Source organism: Squalius cephalus (assembly GCF_949319135.1).
Source record: "Squalius cephalus genome assembly, chromosome: 3".
NCBI lineage: Eukaryota > Metazoa > Chordata > Actinopteri > Cypriniformes > Leuciscidae > Squalius > Squalius cephalus.
The window spans coordinates 24,307,997-24,329,668 of record NC_137124.1 but is presented as its reverse complement, the minus strand read 5'-3'; the positions used below and the strand labels follow the sequence as shown (position 1 = coordinate 24,329,668).

The 21,672-nt window shown below is 35.6% G+C and overlaps 1 protein-coding gene across 4 annotated transcripts; it reads right to left on the bottom strand.

Moving 5' to 3' along the window:
- Positions 1 to 2,497: 2,497 nt before the first annotated feature.
- On the bottom strand, positions 2,498 to 20,519 carry zdhhc1 (zDHHC palmitoyltransferase 1). 4 transcript variants are annotated; one of them, XM_079867324.1, is made up of 11 exons: positions 19,889 to 20,519; positions 19,075 to 19,319; positions 18,716 to 18,891; positions 17,609 to 17,710; positions 15,443 to 15,570; positions 15,134 to 15,289; positions 13,813 to 13,934; positions 10,963 to 11,054; positions 8,304 to 8,418; positions 8,037 to 8,139; positions 2,498 to 5,025 (listed from the first exon to the last, which is right to left on the bottom strand). In XM_079867324.1, exons 2-11 carry the CDS (start codon positions 19,291 to 19,293, stop codon positions 4,478 to 4,480), a joined length of 1,761 nt encoding a protein of 586 aa, XP_079723450.1. In that variant the 5' UTR covers positions 19,294 to 19,319; positions 19,889 to 20,519; the 3' UTR covers positions 2,498 to 4,477. The 4 variants fall into 4 exon arrangements, with proteins under 4 accessions (XP_079723450.1, XP_079723451.1, XP_079723452.1 ...); XM_079867325.1 differs by having other exon boundaries at positions 10,963 to 11,051; XM_079867326.1 differs by having other exon boundaries at positions 19,872 to 20,481.
- Between the last annotated feature and the right edge of the window lie 1,153 nt (positions 20,520 to 21,672).

Here is a 21,672-nt window from a genome sequence, read left to right as displayed (position 1 = left end):
AAGGTCTGTGGCTGTGGGTTTCGGCATGTGTGTCTTTGCGTGTTTGATGTATGATGAAAAGAATCAACTCTTATTCCACCAACCACCATTCATTAAGGTAGCTTTTTTTTTTTTTTTTTTACATTACAGAATATGTGTCCTGTGTTTTCGAAACCTGCATGTATGTGTGACCACTAAATAAAGTAGCCTCTTTTACATTGACCACTGGTGGGAAAATCGGAGAGATGTGGGGAGCCCTGGAGGGTCAAACTAATGGCATCAAACAGCACTCACTTCATATTTCAGCTTTTGTTTTAACCGTTGTCATAGAGACGATTGCTGCTAGAATGGCTTATTTTCTTTCCTTTTTTTCTGGTTAAGGACTACAGATGATGAGGTCACTGTTGGAAATGAATGAAACAGATTGAGAGACATTGATAAGTGAAAGGACACACTGTTCTGTTTAACCACTCTATCCCTGTCAACCCTACCTCAACTGCATGTGGAGGATATTGCTTATTATTTATCTGCTATATTGACTGAATTGAAGTAAACCTGTTCAGAACAAAGGTAGGGGTGAAACTGATTTTTGCAGCAATATATGGTATACATCTACAGATTTTTATCACTTTACATGAGTATACAGTTGGATTTACTCCAAATCCTACTTGATATAGCTAGGCGATAATGCTATATACAGTATTACAAGAGTGTACTGTATATGGGTGGGTAAAGTTGTAGGTTGGAGTTATTCATTTATGTGGTGATATTGAAGATTATGAGATTATTTTGTTCAATAAAATTTGTGTTCAATAAAAACATTTTAATGAACACAAATTGTATTGAATCACATACAATCACAATGTTGTTTTCCAAAAGAAAGAGAAAAAAAAAAACACGACACATTATTACTTAATTGTCCAGACAATAAGTCATCTTACAAAAAAATAGTAATACAAAATTTTATTTAGATCTCTACACTGAACAGAATTTAGACTTTAAAAAGAAAGGGTGGTGAAAAAACTAAAATGGGTGGAGCTTTGGACATAAAATCCCTTAATCTCACTATCACATACATGACAATGCTAAATTCCCTTCAGTGCACACTATAATTCATGAGAAGTCATAATGCAAGTCATAATAAGGCCTTTGTTTGACTATGATGATCAGCAGAGTCTGTAAATCTGTTCCAGTGACAATTATTTGACCACATAATAAATCAACCAAGGTGAATTGTGAAAACTGAGCTCTTTATCTCTGGTGAATAATTGCGTGCAGTGTACTGCTGGCTCCAGCCAAAAGGTTTCTGCCAGTAATGCTGCTGCTGTCACTGAGTCCTGTCACAAGTTCTGCTGCATGCCTCTCTTCACCAGAGGAACTCTGACTGTCAGTGTTACAGTGTTATAGGATCCTGATGCCATGGTTACACTGGGCACACACTACTGCAAAAACAGCCACCTGGCTTTTAGAAGGACACTGTCTGAGAACAAAAATGTGCAATTGGCTTTTTTAGAGAGAAATTTTAAAACATAATTTAAAGGCTTATAAAAAATATATAATATACCTAATATTTAAAAGCAGAATGAGCAGCCCCTTTTTTATAGTAGTTTGACATTAAATGGATGTTGGAGCAGAACATGATACTGAGCTTCAAGCAGGAGAGGAAGGAGAGTCTACATGATTTTATACAGCTGGTCTGGGAACAGGATCCATCTTCTTGCCGGTGCTATTTTCAAAACCAAAATAACAATAGTCCCATTCTCAAGGCAAGGAAATCACAAGCGTAGCTGCCTATGATATCATACTTCAGCTGTTGGTTAACCACACTCTTATTCAGTGGATGTCATGACTCTGACAATTTAAATTACATGTCTCTAAGCTCAATTTGAAGTATAAAAAGATTTTTCTCCAACTCCATGTGTGTCCATTAGCTTATCTATTTACCTATATTATGGCCTTGACAACAGGCTGTCTGACAACTTTCTGACCTGGCAGAGAACAGTATAGTGTTCTCAACAGATAAGCCTATGAAAATGTAGTATTAAAATATACCAGGAGCTACAGCAGGTGTTTGGACATGATCGTGTACAGGTCTTGTTGAGGTCTATGTTACATATACAGAATGCTCTTTCTCACTACAGTTTTACACAATTACAATGTCAGAAATAATTCTCAGTTTTAAAGCAGTGTAGTTTGCTGTTAATTCTGGATATTTATCTTTTTGGATCCTTACTCAACAAAGTCTTCATGTATTTGTGTTACCTGATATTGCTATGTCACTAGAAAAAAATATTCTATATCAAACTTTAAAGGGATTAATCAGGCGCTTCATACAGAAACTTTTGGCATCTTTTTATGGATTTAGTTTGAATTTATTCATTTTGTTTAACAAATTTTTAATTCTTAATTTTAATTACATTTTATCAACTAAACAGCTCATAAACATACTTTATCCCTAGAAAATGTAAATAACCTGTATGAAAGTATTATGCAATAATTTTTTTTTTTTTTTGCATAAAGGGTTCTTTAAAATCAAGCCAAGAACCTGAACCTAAAGAGAGACACTCTTATACTACAATGGGAGTAGGAAAAAAGATCATGTGACTAACGTTGTGGCTATGGGTTTATTCTGTATGTATGGACATCTACACTGAATTGTCTATAACCGATTCAGGACACATAAAAACAGGACAACAAGAATGCAAGGCTACATGTGCAGTTTTTATTGAGGAGTAGAAATTGAGGTCAAAAAGGTAAAAGGTACAGGAATAACAATGATAACGTTCAGAATAGCATACCATCATACTACTTCTGCAGTATATATACTGCACATAATTTGCAAATGTTCCACATGCCTGGAATATCCAGATGATCTGCTAAATGTGCAAAACAGGGCAAAGTGTGTGGAATGCACTGTGGGATACAGCTACCCACTTGACTTCTTGACCTTCCAGATAACAGTACCAGCTGTAATTTTTAACACTCTTTGATCATACTTCTATTTCACATATTTAAATTGAATGTAGTAAAGTAGAATTATTTTCCAAACAAACTTGAGTTTGAGATTCATTACCTGTTTTGTTTTTTTATTGTCTTCATTAAATGAGTGTGACTACATTTCAACCCTTTTATTAATCCTAATATTGCAGGAGTCTTTAGGATATATCATCAGGAGGCTTCGGGTGTCCCGAGTTCAGGTTCCATCTCATGGACCTTTCCCGATCCCAGTCCCCCCTTTCTCTCCCCCACCCCCCACTATTCTATACTATCTGATCGAAAAAAAGGTAAAAAACGTGATTAAAATTTATGAAAATTCATCACTTATTCTTTAAATTTGATATAATGTAAAATGTGTAAATAAATGAAAATAACAGATGATATTAAAACCATTGATAAATAACCATTGATAATTAAACAAAAAGTGTATAGGAAAACAGAGAAACGAATTTTATTTTATTTTTTATCTAAAAAATGATATTGCTTCCCCATCATGCCATCATTCATCCACTCCCTCTACCCAAAACATTATGTACCAAGAATGTTTCCATTCAGTTTGAACATTAATGTGTAAGTGGGTTGTTTGAGCAGCATTTGAGATGGGAGTGGATTACACTCATAAGGGCTGACATCATGTGGCACTGTTTTATATAAGATGTTCATTTAGAAAGTTACTAAAGCACTTGAGTAAGTACTAATGGTGTGATAACAGAAAACATTAAATTCAAATCCCACTAGAAGCACACTCTATAGTACATAACTCAAGTTCACTCAAACACAACTGGATCGGATTCAAACAACCAGACATATAAAAAGCTTATAAAAACAACAAAAATAAAATGCAACAATTAATAATAACAACAACAATAATTTAAAAATAAGGTAACTTAATGTGCAACAATCTACACATGGACTAAAAAACCCTGAAAATCAGTGGTCACATGTGTTTCATCATAGAAAACTAAAACTTTGGCATTTAACATATATAAATAAATAGTTAAAAATGGCAGCACTGCATGAAGTGTTAAAAAAAAAAAACATATTTGTGCAATGCTGCAGCAAAGTCATAGTGAAATAAAATAAAAGGCTAAATAAATGTATATAGTGTATTGGTTTCCTCACAAGATTCATTAATATGTGAAGGGCCCAAGTCCAAGGCTTCAATCCATGATCAACTTTTACCACAATTTCGTGAATAAATATTTATATAAGTGATTTTGATCATATTGCAATATTATTCAATATGAGGTGTTTAGAATGATCAAATGACACTGACCAATGACAACCAGCATTAGATGTTTAGTCCAGCAAAAGGTCAGACAGCAAAATCCACATTGCTGACATTCAGTGGTGTTTGCATAGGTTGCATCAGGTTCTGAGAGCTACATCAGTTTTCATGTGATCGTACCAAATAAGCCAGTTCTTTTAATAGAAAAACAAGACAGACCAAGTGCTGATGAGTCCTGACTAGTAGTGATGCGTCTCTGTAATGTAGTAATCTCTACACCATCGGGGTTCCTAATCTGGAGCTGGGCTTTGTGTCCTCCGTATTTCTCTTTTTACCTGTCTGTTTGCGTTTCGCCACACGGGGACTTTCTGCTGTGATAATGCCCTCTTGGGACATGGCAGGCTCCCCGCTTTCTCGACTCGTGAACACAGAAGGATTATAGGACACCATCTCAAACCTCTGCTCTGCAGTTTTACGAACGGCCGCTTTCCTCTTGGTCCTGGGCTGAGGGGAGGGTAAAGCTTGTCCTGCTGCTGAGGAAGGCAAAGCACACTGGAGAGAAGAGGAATAGCTAGTGGCAGAAACAGCAGCAGTAGTAGCGCAGGTGGGGTTCGGAGCTCCGGCCAGGGCTGCGCTGCCAAGCCGTGCCATTGCTACAGGGATCTCCTCCAGAGATTCTGCGGAGTCAGAATGATACTCAGCAGGGGGGCCAGCGGCTTGTACGGGTGCAAGAGGGGGGAGGGAGGCCCGCAGGGGAAATGCTGGGAAGGGTAAGCGTTGACCAAGAGAAGAGGACACGGTGGCGGCAGCTACAGAGGACTCTATTTGTGTAAAGCACAGACACAGATCACAAAGGTAACTACTCACACACTGTTTCGCCAATATTAAGACCACTTTGCTACACTAAGGGTGGGTTGCACCAATAAGGATTAAAATTAAGCGACGTTTACAGCTAATCAAGGATTTGTTGATCTGGGTTTTATTTTAAATCGAGTTGCACCACTTCATTTTAAACACAGATTAACCAATCAGGGATTAGAATTGTAACCAGTGATTAAAACCTTCATTTACGATTCATTTTCTCCACCATGATAGTTTCACCGTTGTAATTAAACAGAAACAATGTTAAAATTCTATTTCTTTCTTTACTGACCACCAGAAACTCTCTCTCTGACATAAGCAGCTCTTGCCGATAAAGGAAATCAACTTTATAAACTGCTACATAGAGAGACCGTTAATGATCAAGCAAGCAATGAAAACATGTGGCAGCGCGAGCAGAATGCATAAGCCTAGAAACATATTTACAGTATCAATTAATGGAGTAATTTGGCAAAACAACCGAGATAAGAAAAAAAAACTGGCATGATTGTCCAGTTGAGCACCGCCCAGCAGCCACTCGTGGAGAAGGCATGAGAAACTAGAGGTGCGGCAGTGATCAGATGGCGCTCACCTCATCACCACTGCTGTTAAATGCTAAACATATTCCTCTCTTCTTCAGCCACATACTTTAATTCAGGTGCACTTTTTTTAAACCTCCTCCCCTGCAAATTTAAAGTTAATTCCTAATTGAGATTTAAAACTGAGTTTAAAGTTATGGAGCAACAGGATTAAATATTATATTTATAATTGTTTATAACATTTATAAATATAAACCTGCTTATTTACTTATGGAACCTTCATTTAATCTAGATTTAAAATTAATCCTTATTGGTGCAGCACCCCACCCCAAGTGGCTAAATTTGTGTGAATATAAACATCTTATTTATGGAAGCCCAATTCCACCACATAATAAATAAAAAAAAAGGCTATGGTAAATCATAATTATGAAATAAAAATAACTTATGAGATAAAAAGTCATTATTATGACATTAACCATGATGATTAAATTATATACAATGACATAAGTTGAAATCAATGATATGAATGATCATAATTTGACTATTTGTGAACTTTTCATGTGATAATTATAACTACTTGTCATAATGGTGACATTATCAAATAATGACCATCTTGGCTGTCATAATTTTTACTTTGTCGTTGTTTTATGTAATTTTATGCCAATTATGTTTGCTTTTTTGTTTTGTTTTTTACTTATTGGCTCGGTTTCACAGACAGAGTTTAGATTAAACCAGGATTAGCCTAGACCTTAGTTCAATTAGGACATTTAAGTAGCTTTTATAAACCTGCCTTAGAAAAAAAAACATTACTGGTGTGCATTTTGAGACAAAACAATGGAACTGACATATTTTAAGATATTACAGTTTTAAGTTGCTTTCAGTTAAAACTAGGGTTGCAAAATTCTTGGAATTTTCAAAGATGGAAACTTTCCATGGGAATTAATGGGAATTTAAGGGAATTAACAGGAATTTATGGGAATAAACTGGAATAAACTGGGAATTTTCAAAGTTGAAGGTTGGCTCTTCATAGGGAACTTAGATATAGTTGAGGAAAGTATATTTTAGCATAATCTTGACTAAAACAAACAGATGCCATTCAAATACACTTGAAAATCCATGCCATTCCTTAATCACATGCACATAGCACACTGCTTACTGCATGGCTATTGAGACCACACCCCCTCCATCACATGTACAGAAGCCCAAAGCACAAGACTATTGAAGGCACACATTTGAGCCTGTGGACTAAACAAAGTGAAGTAAGTTTTGATGATATTATGGGGAAATATATTTATTAAATGTTTAAATTGCAAATATCACATACAAATGTATTAATCTAGTAGATAGCAAGCTGATAAGTTAGATGCTAAATAAGCTAGCATAACTTTATTTACCACATAAGGCAGATGCTAGCTACCTCATGTGGCTGTTTTTCTCTGCCTCCTGCAATATGTTTTGAAGATCATTCCAGTTGTTTAGCTAGCCTTACTATTTATATATCTGTTCATGCCATTGCATTAGTATTCTTACAATATTTCCAAAATTCCCCAGCTTAACTTCCCATGGAAATTTACCGGAAATTTTCCGCCCCTTTGCAACCCTAGTTAAAACAGCTCAAACATGCATTTTAGTCTGGGACTAGGCTTAAGCCTGGTCTGTGAAACCAGGGGAGTATGTCATAGCATTGACTTAAGTCATAAATATGATTTATTTTTTTCTTAAGTGGCAGAACTAGGCTTCAATAAACACTAGAGCAAAAGGTACACAGGCCATTTAAGACCACATAACAATTCAAACACTAAATACAACTGAACAATGCACTGGAAGCTAAAATAAAGTTATACACCAGGTAAAGACAACTGCTCTATTAGCAGGCTTCAACTTTCATTTTATAGTTTTATCTTCTTAGTACAATACTCCAGTCTAAAGCAAACAGGGTGTAGTTCAATGATGACGATCTACCACGCTATTTAATATTATAACATAGCAACGTTTGCCATAACATACTAATCTCCTAAACCAGTGACACACTGTTAGGATTAGTCAATGCTGCTAATGTTGCAGCCCTGTACATTTTACCTGTATTTGTGAATATAAATAAGCATGTGACTATAAAAATGTTAATATATATTTTTCTTTATTTACTTTCACTATTTTTACTCTCATCTCTATTCTGGCCTGTACTCCTCTGATCTTGGCATCGCATATTGCAGCACTTCTCATGTCCTAGAATGAATCACTTTGCTATTTTCCTTATTTGGAGAGAAATGTTTGCTAAATGAATAAAAGTACACTATTGTTCAAAAGTTTAGGGTGAGTAATATTTAAAAGATTAAAGAAAATTTGAAAGAAATTAATACTTTTATTCAGCAAGGATGGTCATTCAAAACAATGAGATATTATATTCGCCAGCTGATTGTGTATGTTTGTCTTACCCTGCTCAGCAGGAGTTTTTGGCATGCCTCTGTTGGTGCTGGTGTCAATGGATCTGTCACTGTTTACCTCAGCTGTAAGTTCACGCACTTTCCTCTTTTTTTTCTAAGAAAAAAAATTAAACTGTTTTACTACATATTGAGGCAGAGGTTACAACATAAAGAGGTTACAACACATCAGTAGAGTGTACAGGCCATTGGTTGTGTAATTAGACCCTGAAATTAATATAAAATCGATTTTATGTGTCTGGTGGTTGTGGCGTGTCCTACCTGTGTGTGTTTGTGCGGGTGAGATGATGCTTTGTGCTCGGTTAAGACAGCAGGGAGGAGCTCTTCTTCACCCATATGCTCAGATGAGCCTCTGACCCGGCCGTTGCCGTAACGCCTGCAGAGAGACACGCATTACTCAAATCTAATGTACACAAACAAAAATTTTTACAAAGACTTTTATTACTTCAAATGTTAGCCACTTTTCTACTGTCGGGCCGAACTGGTCTCTTTGCTTAACTGTTCCATTCCGTGCCAATATTGTTTAATTTTCCACTTTGGGGCTGATAACAGCCTCTGTTCGGAATGTAATCACTGATCTATATAAATGACTGGATTGCTCATTGCATTCTAAACTGTCAGCAGGCACTTCCGGTGAACTATCACCGGAAGTGTTCGAGCGGCCATCTTACTATTACCTACTGACAGAGGGCATCATTGATTTACAGCCAAAACACTGACCTAAAATCACCCGCTTTTTCAGCGTCTCAGTCTCACAGGATTAGTTTTACAATATATGCATGTAAATTAATTGTTACTTCAGATGATATCTGTAATGTTTATGCTCTTTTCAGAGAGGATAAGTCATATTGAAATCGTTAATATGGGTGTGTCTACTGCACACTTATGACACAGGTAACCAACCTAACACAAAAATATAATTCTTTATGAACGCAATTATGGAGGATATAATATACATGAACATAATCTTTACCAATGTTTTTTTTCATGAGTCCGCTATGTTAGCACTTATATCGGCGATAAGACGTGTGAATATTGTAGTACTAATATTGCAGTTATTTGTGTTGGGTTTTGCTCATGATGTTAAGTGGCAGATCAGTGGGCTTGCTGCAGTTGAATATCTAAGTAAGAGACGTCCTCTATTCCAGACAAAACCTAAAATGCTATGTGGAGGACGCAAGATACTAACAGTAAGGCTTTCCTCTGTGTACCCCCCCCCCCCCCCCCACTGTTAGATGAAATTTACGCCCATGCAGCTCTATGTCATTGTTCCTGCTACCTGTTCCAGACACTCCAGCTAACAAGAAGGTTTTAGCATCAAAATAGATATATCAATAACTTCATGGCTCAGGAGCACCATTAAATGTCCGACAGTAATATTTTATAATATTTACAGTTACAGCTCTGAGCTATTTTAGCAATTTTTGTGACTTTTTTTAAACAGACTGTTATACTGAATAGAAATTACAATTTATCTGTGAAGCCTTTAAATGCATAACAACCTGGAATTTACAATGTCATGGGAAGAAATTTTGCCACTATGACAACAATGTTATTAGCATTATGAAATACTGTTATTGGTGACTGTTTCTTATTACGCAATATGACACATGAGTAAAACAGACCCTGAATAACTGCTTCTGCAGAACTGGTCCAGTTAGTAGCCTGGAGTTTAATATCTAACAAACACTCAGTTCACAGGGCTTTCTCAATTAAACAAAAAGCTTAGCAAAATAAGGATTATTGTAAAAAGCATACTGATGTATAAGGAGCTAATGGATTATTCCATCCAGATATAAAGAACAAATAAGTAAAACTTATTTAATCTGCAACTGATGCTCTACCTCACATTTAAACTGCTCCACAAAAGCATTAATATCCTTCATTCCCTTCCAGAGTTCTCAGAAGACTGACATGACACCATAATTGGCCAATAAAATAAATTAGATTATTTCTATTTTTCACTGTTAAAGGAATCAATCATCCCTTTAAGCCTATTAGAATAAAATGTGCCGAGTAACGTCGATTTGGCTGGACTGTAGACATTAATGCGGGCAAAACTAGAGGGGTAGAAAGCCAAGTCTTGTGTGAACGGGAGACTGTTTTTCTATTCAATTATTTCTTCACTGTGTTTAGCTAAGTCAGTGACATTTACTCACTTGCTTTAACAAAGAGCTGTTTGGCCACATTTTAACACCCGTCTCATAATACAGTATACACATCTGTTCAAAAGTTTGGAAGTTCTTTTTTGAAAGACGTCTCTTATGCTCACCAATGCTGTATTTATTTGATCAAAAATACAGTAAAAAACAGTAATGTTGTGAAATAGTATTACAATAATTACAATACAATAACTGTTTTCAATTTTAATAGATTTTAAAATGTAACTTACTCATTCTAATATACTGATTCAGTGATCAAGTAACATTTAATCTTATTATCATAGTTGTGATTGTGCGGTTTAATTTTTGTCGAAACCGTGATACATTTTTTCATGATTCTCTGCTGATTAGAAAGTTCAAAAGAACAGCATTTATTTGGAAGATCATTTTTTTTGTAAATGTAAACTTTACTGTTGTTAAAGTCTTTACTGTCACTTTTGATCAACTGAATGTGTCCTTTCTGAATAAAAGTATTAATTTAAGCAAATAAATACTTTAATTAAACACCATATGGAAGCACTTTAAAAACTACATAAACTAAAAATGATCCTAAACTTTCGAATGATAGTGTACAAAACATTAGCTCTTAGTCACTGCCACTGGCCATGTCATTAATTTTATTTTGGTGTACTATTAAATGCAATTAATGTTAATCTGAAGTCAAGAGTATTTCACAAAGCTAGATTTTTAGGTTAAACTTTTAGGTGATATTTTTAAGTAGGTTATCACATTTTATTAATCTAGCTGGTAAAACTTACGCTGTTCCTTCTTGAGAGCCCATGGCGGTTGGATCCTGTACCTCCATCTCAGGGTTGGTGTAGCCGAGCATCCCACTATAACTGACCTGCTGCTGCAGCAAAACAATGATGGAAATAAAATCATGATGAGAGAGAAAACAGGCATAGAGACAGAGATATATTACTATTGCTTTGAAAATGAGCAGTTGTCACACATACAACATTAGTTGGTCAACTGAAAAAGCATCATATGATTAAGATCCACATTATAATGAATGTGATGCACAACCTTGAGGGGGAAAAAAGAACCCCATTTACCCATATTTGCTCAAACTAGCTGAATCTAATGCCACCTATTTTATTAAAGCAACACAACCTCTCGTCCAATAAAAATCCACAACAATAGGTACATTTGCAGAAGTATGCATTCGGATGATTTTTTTTTTTTTTTTTTTTTATTTTGAGAACAGGAGTGTAGAATCTAAGAATATGTGTGTGCAAGTTTGTGTGCCTTATGGGTATGGGATACCGATAGCACATGTGTGCTAGTGTATGTGGCAACATGTATATGATTACAGAACTGGCGGCCCTGCCCAACACAACAATTTACATAAGGAGCCAAAGCAAACAGTTCTTAAGGAACAGTGAAGTCACATGCACACTTCTCAGTTTAGGCTGGGGTCAACTTACATAACCCTTCTGGAAAAGCACACATACGACAAACCCAGCCTGTTTACTGTAGGTACGAGATTTTTGCAAAATGGCATACAGAATTGTAAAAAGCTAATAGTGTTTGTTACATAGTCTACTTAATTTTAATATACTGAGTACTAATCAAAAGTTTGGGGTTGGCAAGTTTCATTTTTTTAATCAGAATTACAGTAAAAACAGTAATACAGTGAAATATTATCACAATTACAAATAACTGTTTCTATTTGAATATATTTAAAAATGTAATTTATTCCTGTAATGCAAAGCCGTATTTTCAGTATCATTACTCCAGTCTTCAGTGTCACATCATCCTTCAGAAATCATTCTAATTTGCTCATTCAGTGTTCAAGTAACATTTCTTCTCATTATAAATTATTATAAATAAGAATAAAAAGTTCAAAAGAACATTTATTTAAAATAGATTTTTTTTGTAAACATTTATCAAAAGTGACATATTTACTGTCACTTTTAATACGTTTAATGCATCCTTATTGAATAAAAGTCTTAATTAAAAAAAAAATCTAACTTTTGAATGGTAATGTACATGCATAAAATAAAATTATTGGTAAAACTTTACAATAAGGTTTCATTAGTTAATATTAGTTAACTGCATTAGTTAACATGAACTAATTAACAATACTTCTAAAGCATTTATTCATCTTTGTTAATGTGTAATTTTAACATGTAATAATGCATTATTAAAATCAAGTCGTATTTGTTAACACTAGTTATTGCACTGAAGTAACATGAACAAACAATGAACCGCTGTTTTTATTTATTAATGTTAACAAGATTAACAAATACAGTAACAAATGTATTGCTCATGGTCAGTTAATGTTAGTTAAACCTATTGTAAAGTGTTACCAAATTATTTATAAAGTATTGTAAAAAATAATCACAATTAATCAAGCCCCTGGAGCAATACATAAATTCCATAATAGCACCATGTTCCTGTCATGCCTGCTTACAGCGTTATATTCAAAGTGCTACAGTGCTAATGTCTATCAAGGCAGAGTCAAACTGTCCTCAGAACACACATCATGCAATCTGTGGCAGGAAGTGAACTCATGGTGTGCGCTCATTTCCTATAGTTCAGTGTGAGCTCAATGTGCCGCCCCTGTGAGGATTTGGCAGTAGCATGGTGGAGTAGTTTTCCTGGGAATGTGTTAATTGCTCTGAGAAGCAACTGTGCAGATGATTTCGTCCCCACACTAGGTTGTTTTAACAACCTGGTTGTTACAACAATTAGGTTGCCATGAGCTATCCACCCTGATGATTACATATGTGGACAACGCAGCTCTGTTTTCAGAATTCAAATACAGTACACAAGCCTACATAGGGATTCTGACAGATTTGAGAACAGATATTTGTTAATTCAAAGGCTCAAAAAAACTGAACCACTATGGAATGTTGTTTAGGAAGTGTGGAGTCGAGGCAATAACTTAATACATAAACTACTGTTCAAAAGTTTGGGGTCAGTAAGATTTTTAATGTTTTAGAAAGAAGTCTCTTATACTCACCAAGAATGCTTTATTTGATCAAAAATACAAGTAAAAAATAATTATTATTGCACTGTTTTCTAGTTTAATATATTTTTAAATGCAATAGTGAACTACTGTTATATTAGTATGCTGATTTGGTGCTCAAGAAACATTTCTTATTATTATCAATGTTTAAAGCAGTTGTGCTGTTTCAAAAACAATTTTTCTAACAAAAGGATTTCTTTTTGTAACAAATTACATGTCTATTAAAATGACAATTTAATGCATCCTTCCTGAATAAACGTACTAACTGACCTTAAACTTTTGAATGTATAATTTATGTTAAAAAATAAAACAATAAAACTAACAGGTGTACCCAGAAAATGCTTTAGAATAATAATTCTGTTCCCTAGAATCACAATTATAATACAGATTTGTTTAGAGCCAGCATTGTTTTCAGTGGCCTAGCAACAAAATGGTGACATCTGATTATTAATTAATCAGCTAAATAGAGAAGGAAATTGATACACTTGGTTTTATGTGGGTGGAAACAAATATTAATTGATCACATTTATTTATTTTACACAAAAATAAAACATGATGTAGGCTAGTACATCAAAATGTAAATAACCACCGTTAGCTGTGCTAAAAAATATGCTTATCTTTGTCTGTGTTGTACCTTGATCAGATTAATCTTGGGAATCCCAGATTCATTTTCTGGAGGAGGCTTTCTAGAATCTTTGGCCTCTTGCCGATGCCGCTGTCGCACAATATACTCATATGTGCTAAGTCTGTTCCACACTGAAGAAGAGAATGAGATGGAGAGAAAGAGACAGAATGTGACACAAAATGTCTACTGTCATATCACATCATTCATATTATCATTCAGGATAGGAACTATATCTACATTTTTATCATATAGTTAGGCAAAAACTGAAATTTACTAAGTGCAGATGTGGATGTTTATTTCTGATTTGATCTCACAAATAAGTTGGATAGAAAGATATGAACCAAGTTCTACTGCCACTGGATTTCCTAGGAATGCCCCCTTGTGGCAAACCCACAGAGGAAAATGTTTAATTAGAATAACAATCACAGCAACAAGACATCAAATAACCTCAAAACCAAAGACTGACTACAGGGTGACTGTCTTTGTCGGTGAGGCTTCAGAAAAATAACTGATCTTGCCTGTGGTGTTTTGATTTTATGGTTACCAAGGCTGGCACTAAGCTACATAGGTCTGCGATGAAGGTAGGCAACATAAGGCAGTGAGTAGCCCAAACTGTTTTGTGGATTAAGACTTGAGACACCAAAGCCTGAGCCCAAACCAAACCGTTGGCATGGGGCAGATATCAACCTGCTTATTCCAGACATCAGGGGAATACACCTGCACCTCTTGGCGCATTTCAAAGGCTGCAGGTAGTTATTATTTGGTTGCAGTAAACAACACTTTAAAGATATATTTGTAATGACATATGCAATTATATGCATATTTCTTTTAAAGTGTGCTGCATTGACTTTTAATGCATTCAGTTGCTTATTAAGAATGTAAGTGCACTAAGTCTAGTAGCAGTTTAATCTTTGGTTAATATTGAGGAAAGAAGTGTGCACTGCTGGGAGTGATCTCTCACACTACTCTTCAAAAGTTTGGGGTCAGTAAGATTTGTTTTTAGAGAAATGAATGCTTTTATTTAGCAAGGATGAATTGATTGTTGATCAAAAGTGACAGTAATGACTTTTACATTGTTACAAAAAAAATCTATTTCAATTTAAAGGGTAACTCTCACCAAATTGCAACCTAGGCTATTTTTGTTAATCTACCCGAGTCAAACATTCGTGTAAAAGCACAATTAGAATGGAAACGCCACTTTGGCGATTAACTGTATTTTCGTTTTCGGTCATTAATATTTCACAATATTATCGTTTTAAAAGGCCTTCTTTCAAAAAACATAAAAACCTCAAACTTTTGAATGGTAGGTTAGATAGATGAGTGTACTCACTGAGGTATATGTGGAAGCAGAGTAAGTGGCCCAGTAAAAGTGCAGACAGTAGGCCCAGAGCAATGGTGACTCCTGCAAGAGCGGGAATGGCTGGACCTGCTGTAGTGACTGGAGCCACCGGCAGAAACACAAACCACACCACAGATTCATTCCTTACTACAGACAAAAAGACAAAGAGAAATAAAGAGGATGACAACATTGACGCATGGACAGAAATATCACATTATCTGAGAAAACGTAGTGTATTATGTGTTGTGGTGTGTAATGGGACCAACTTTAGTACATTCAAACACACAAAACACTTCTTACCCTGTTGAAAGTGCTTGTCAGATCGAAGTTTTGATGGGTCCAAAAAGAACTCTATAAATACATAACTAGCAATAACTACAACTAAAACAATTCCCAGGAGAGCAGAAATCACACTATTGAGAAAAAGCCTGTCGCGAATAGAAAAAGAAAGAAAGAGAAATAATTAACAAATACATTAATCTTCAGGGCCGTAAGCATCCCAAAGGTCTGCCACTGCAAATAAAACTCACAAACGAAAAGAATGTTTGTATGTGATGCTAAGCAACAGCACTTGATCTCATGATTACCGTATTTTCCGGACTATAAGTCGCACTTTTTTTCATAGTTTGGCTGGTCCTGCGACTTATATTCAGGTGCGACTTATATATCAAAATTAATTCAGACTGAGATGAACCAAGAGAAAACATTACCGTCTACAGCCGTGAGAGGGCGCTCTAGTTGGCGGAGTTGTTCAAAAGCGACACCAAGGATGAAGAAAATGATGTGTAATGAGATTGCGGGAGCTTGGTGAACTTGTTTATTGGTAACTTGCTTGTTGGGCTCGCTGGCTTATGTTAATTTAGCCTATTCAGCCTCCCAGGTATATGTTCTTAATGTTATCGTGTAGCTGAATAACTGTTAATGTGTTGCGTTAACATACCGGACACCTAACGTTATTCAGCCTGTTGTTCTGTGTAGTTGAATAACTTGCCTTTCCAGATTAAATGTCTGTTCTTGGTCTTGGATTTTGTGAAATAAATTTCTAAATAAATGCGACTTATAGTCCAGTGCGACTTATATATGTTTTTTTCCTCTTCATGACGCATTTTTTGACTGATGCGACTTATACTCCCGGAGCGACTTATAGTCCGGAAAATACGGTACCTTATGACTTCCATTTGAGAAAACATTACATACAGTGCTGGTCAGAATTATTTACCCCCTTGGTAAATATGATCAAAGATGGCTGTAAAAAATAAATCTGCATTGTTAATCCTTTTGATATTTTATTTAAAAAATTAGCAAAAATATAACCTTTCATTGAAGTAAAATAATTGAAAGTGGGGGGGAAATCACATTATGAAACAAATGTTTTTCTCCAAAACAAGTTGGGAACAATTATTTGCCCCCTTTTATGAAATACTTTTTGCAACCTCCTTTTTCCAAGATAACAGCTCTGAGTCTTCTCCTATAATGCCTGATGAGTTTGGAGAACATCTGACAAGAGATCAGAGACCATTCCTCCATACAGAATCTCTCTAGATCCTTCAGATTCCCAGCTTCTTCTCTTCAGTTCAGCCCACTCATTTTCTATAGGGTTCAGGTCAGGGACTGGGATGGCCATTGCAGTTGCTTGGTTTTGTGCTCAGTGACCCATTTTTGTTTTGATTTTGATGTTTGTTTTTGGATCACTGTCCTGTTGGAAGATCCAAGCATGGCCCATTATAAGATTTCTAGCAGAGGTTGTCAGGTTTAGATTTTTTATCTGTTGGTATTTAATCGAATCCGTGATGCCATGTATCTGAACAAGATGTCCAGGACCTCAGGCAGAAAATTAGGCCCACAGCATTAAAGATACAGCAGAGTATTTCATTTTACACATGGGGTAATTTTTTTATCCCTGTGTGCACCAAACCCATCTTAAGTGTTTACTGCCAAAAAAAAGCTAATTTCTTTGTTTCATCTGACCATGAAACCATTGACCATTGAAGACTCAGAGCTGTTATCTTGGAAAAAGGAGGTTGCAAAAAGTATTTAATAAAAGGGGGCAAATAATTGTTCCCAATGTGTTTTGGAGAAAAACATTTATTTCATAATGTGATTTTCCCCCCACTTTCAATTATTTTACTTCAATAAAAGGTTAGATTTTTGCTTTTTTTTAAAAAAAAATATATATATCAAAAGGATAAACAACGCAGATTTATTTTTACAGCCATCTTTGATCATATTTACCAAGGGGGCAAATAATTCTGACCAGCACTGTATGTCACAAAATCATGAAACTTTTAGTGTCAGCATATTGGATATAGTGACATACACTATAAAATGCTATATCTGAATGTTACATTTTTCTGAATAGTTTGACACAGGATCTGCCTTGAAGACTCACACAGTTAAAATATCTATCCATGGAAACGGCAGAATGTGGAAAACAATCCACAAGAAGAGGAAGTGAAAAGGACTCACCAGTAGTTTCTGCTGCCCACACAATTATTCAACCATCGACAGTGGTGGTCAAAGCTTGCCACACACTTATTACACGCACTACAGTGTTTTGATTTAGGGCCCCTGGAAAGTACAAATTTACAGGTTGTGGGACAGAATAGAAGACTTACTTGAAAAAGTTGCACACTTGAACAAAATTCATTGTTGCATTTTGGCAGATACAGATAACCGATATATTGACCGATAAATCTAAATCCAACTTTAATACATTTTTTGAGAGCCTGATTTCAAAAACAAAAGTCTCATCATTAAAATCCATGTCCCAAGCACACAATTATAATGTGTTCTCATTATAATTTTATGTAGCCTATATGACAGACTTGCGCTGCACGTTGCACTTAACTGTATTTTCCTTTTTGGAAGTGATTCCAATCATATTTCAAGCAATTCAAAAGCATAATGGCAAACAGTACGCATCTGAAGTGTCTCAGCTGAAGGAAATAATCCATTATTTTATTTTTAATATATCAGCCAAATTTTCTTATCGGGCCGATAACGATAACATTATAAATGATTATATATCGGCCGATAACGATATGGTGGCCAGTATATCTACATCCCTAAAAAGAACCATTACTCAGACAGTCTGTCAGTTCCAAAGTAGTTAGGCCATCTGTCAGTTATCATCAAGATGCACTTGAAACTTAAAGAAACCGCAGTTGTCAAATTAACCACTTTTTGTATATTAGTCAGCATTAGAAAGTGCTACAATCAGTAGTTTAGTCATTTCCAATTTAAAACTTACAAGACGTCAAGGATTATTATTTTCAGTCTTGTTCTTATCATATTCCTATTGCAGCCATATTACCGGTATTAAAGAAATAAGGTTGAATAAAACAGAGGGTGTACACTACAATCATTTTACTACGGTTAAGAGGGCTTTATTATGCCAAACGACATCCTGTGGTAAGCAATACAGCCCATTGTAGCTTGTTGATGCAGTGAAATATGCATGAAAGGAATACAAAAATGCACTGAATCTGATCTAGGAAGCTTTTTTCTCATTGTCTGTACACATACATACCCGCATAACAACAGAGAAATAGACAGCAGCTTGTCTGTACTTACACATCTACTTCACAGAGGTAGCAGTGACAGTTCTCAATGACGTGTGCATGTTTGGTGTGGTCAAACACCGGCATGGGTCCTTTATAACTCTTAGCTCGGACATTATAATCTGCTGGGTCGATGGAGACAGCCATCAGGTGCATGAAGAGGTGACAGACAAATGTAATCCCTGTACACTGAGCTCTACGTTAAGACTGATAACTTGATAAGACTGTAATGTACATAGAGCTGTACAAGGTTCCAACTTATAAGGGAGGGTACAGGTTTACAGACCTGTGTAATAACAACAACACACAGATGTGAACAGGAAGAGCTTCTTTGCAGACCACATAATAAACACTAGGCTAAAACAAGGATACAATATATCCGGCTGGGATCCAGTGTGTGGGGAGCAGAGGCACAAATACGCCAAAGCCAGTGACAGCAAAGTAGAGATAAAGCAGCCAAGCCAGGAGCTGGAAAGGGTGTGGGGGCCAACTCCAACCATTGGTCCGAGAGCATAGGGGCACATCAGCTCTCCTGGGTCCCCCCTCACTCACTGGGGCAGTGCGATTGGAGTTCTTGCTGCAGACATCCATGAGAGGGGAGCCTGCTTCTTTCACTCCTGTCATTAAAATATTGCAGTAGGTTTTACTTTAAAGTCAAAATGAAATCAAAATTGATTGACACAATTCTTATTATTTATGGAATATTGGAGCATTTTTATCTTCTTTTATGCTTCACAGAAGAAAGTCAGTCATACAGGCTTGAAACGACATGAGGATGAGTAGATGAAGACAGAATTTTCATTTTTGGGTGAACTATCCCTTTAAAAGAATATCAAAATGACGTTTAAAACAGTGATCACAATTTATGCTAATTTATCAAATTCACCCAGAATTTATTGAAAATGATCTGTCTTAATATCTAATTATCTTATCTAATTTAAAACTAATTTTTAATGACGACTAATGATTTTATGACTACAAGACTTGTCATTTTTAGAGACATCCAAACAAAGTTTTTGTAGAAAATTGCAATAACACTTTTCAAAAATGTTTGACCACATGCATGAATGCAAAAATATATTTAAAGAAACGCGAGTCCTTTTTTTATTAACTTGGATATCTGTACTGGTCATTGACCTTTTATAGCTCAAGTAAACCATAAAACTCACTTGCTCAGTTAACTTACTGGTGACAGGACTCTGAGCTGCTCCACCACATCTGAATCAGCCAGCATTACCTGCACTGTTTTTTCTTTACACGGAAACTACCACTAACCTGACACATCTTTGAGCCTTAACGTTACTCATCCACAGCAACACAACAGCTTTGAGTGACGGCTAGCTCTATCTTTACTCATTTACTGTATCTGTAGCCTGAGCGGAGTCTCAGTAACCAAATCTCTCATCACGCTCTCGTGCTGTGGGTAAACTAATCTCGTCTAGATGTAGTAATTAACTTGCAATAGTGCACCAAACCAATAAGAGACTTAAACTGACCTAATGTTAACCGCTTGTTGTGAGTGGAGAGCACGACTAACGTTAACTGTACCGTTAACTAATCATTCTGCAAACAAATCACATTTTACAGAAACGCACACATCTCGATAAATATCCAGAGAATTTTATCCATCGAATCAATCCAGGCTGCTTAAAAGACTGCACAAATACCAACAAGTAGCAGCTAAAGGTTTTAAAATAGAGAAGAAGCACTGAATCCAATACAGTCGACATATAATGACAGTTTTGTGTGTTTAATAGCTGGCCCGACGCACCTACATCCGGGAAAACCGTTACACGTTTTATTTCAAATTAAAAGTCCTTACCACTAAGGTAAATGTAAATATTATTTACTTGTATTGTAAAGTACTATTATGATTATACATTGATTTTTTATTCATAAAATTAAATAGAGAGAGGAAAATACTAAGCTCTTTTTTATAGTTATTTCGTTAGATGCAGTTTACTTTGTGCTGATATATATTATAATTAATTTGTCTGTTTTTATAGCGTCACAAGCTTTTCAGTGCTGCACTGTAGGCAGTTTTACACTAGATGGCAGCAATACCATGCTTTAAAACAAAATGAAATCTTTTATTTTTTATTTTCACAAGTATTTTTTTTTTATTACCATTATATCTCAAAACTAGTTCATGCAAAAAATGATTTTGTCATTCGTGTCATTCAAAACATGTATTCTTTCTTCTGTCTAATATTATATATAACTTATTTTCTTCCAAAATCTTCTTTTGTGTTCCACAGAAGAAAGAAAGGCATACAGTTTTAGAATAGTATCAGGGTAAATGATGACAGAATTATTCATTTAAATATTATTATTTCCTGGAGAAGTTTTGGTTAGTGCTACTTACACAGTTCAAACAACTCTACTGGACATAAAAAATTTTACAAAAAATTGTTGTATGAAAAAAAAGAAAATAAATTCTGCCATTTCATAACAGTAATATTCATGACAAATTTCTAAAGATATTCCAGATAAAATGTCTTAGCCGGCACAAATCATAACATGTTTTAACTGATGCATGCCAGCTGGCTTTCCAACATAGACTTTTATTTGAATTACATGGTTTGCTTAAAATTGCCTTAATAGTTGATTTTACTGTGCAAGAGTCCAAAAGTATTACTTCTCCTTACAGTGAAATACCATACTGTGTGGTGTGTGCAAAGACTAACCAATAAACACCCCCAGCTTGACCTGTGGTGGGATGGCTCCTGTAAGGGAATGAGCACATCTGGAGCTCTGGAAAATTCTGGCTAAGCAATTCAATTCCTCAAGGAACATTTTTTGGTGTGTCTGCATTCAATGCAATGGGTCTACTGCATTTTAGTGATGCACCTGTTCCAACCCCCATGGTCCCCCAGAGGGGGTCAAACAAGATGAGACTGGAAGGGTGACGGCATTCTAAGCACGTCTAATAGCCATAATATTCTAACATTGGAATGCTGCAAGGAGCAC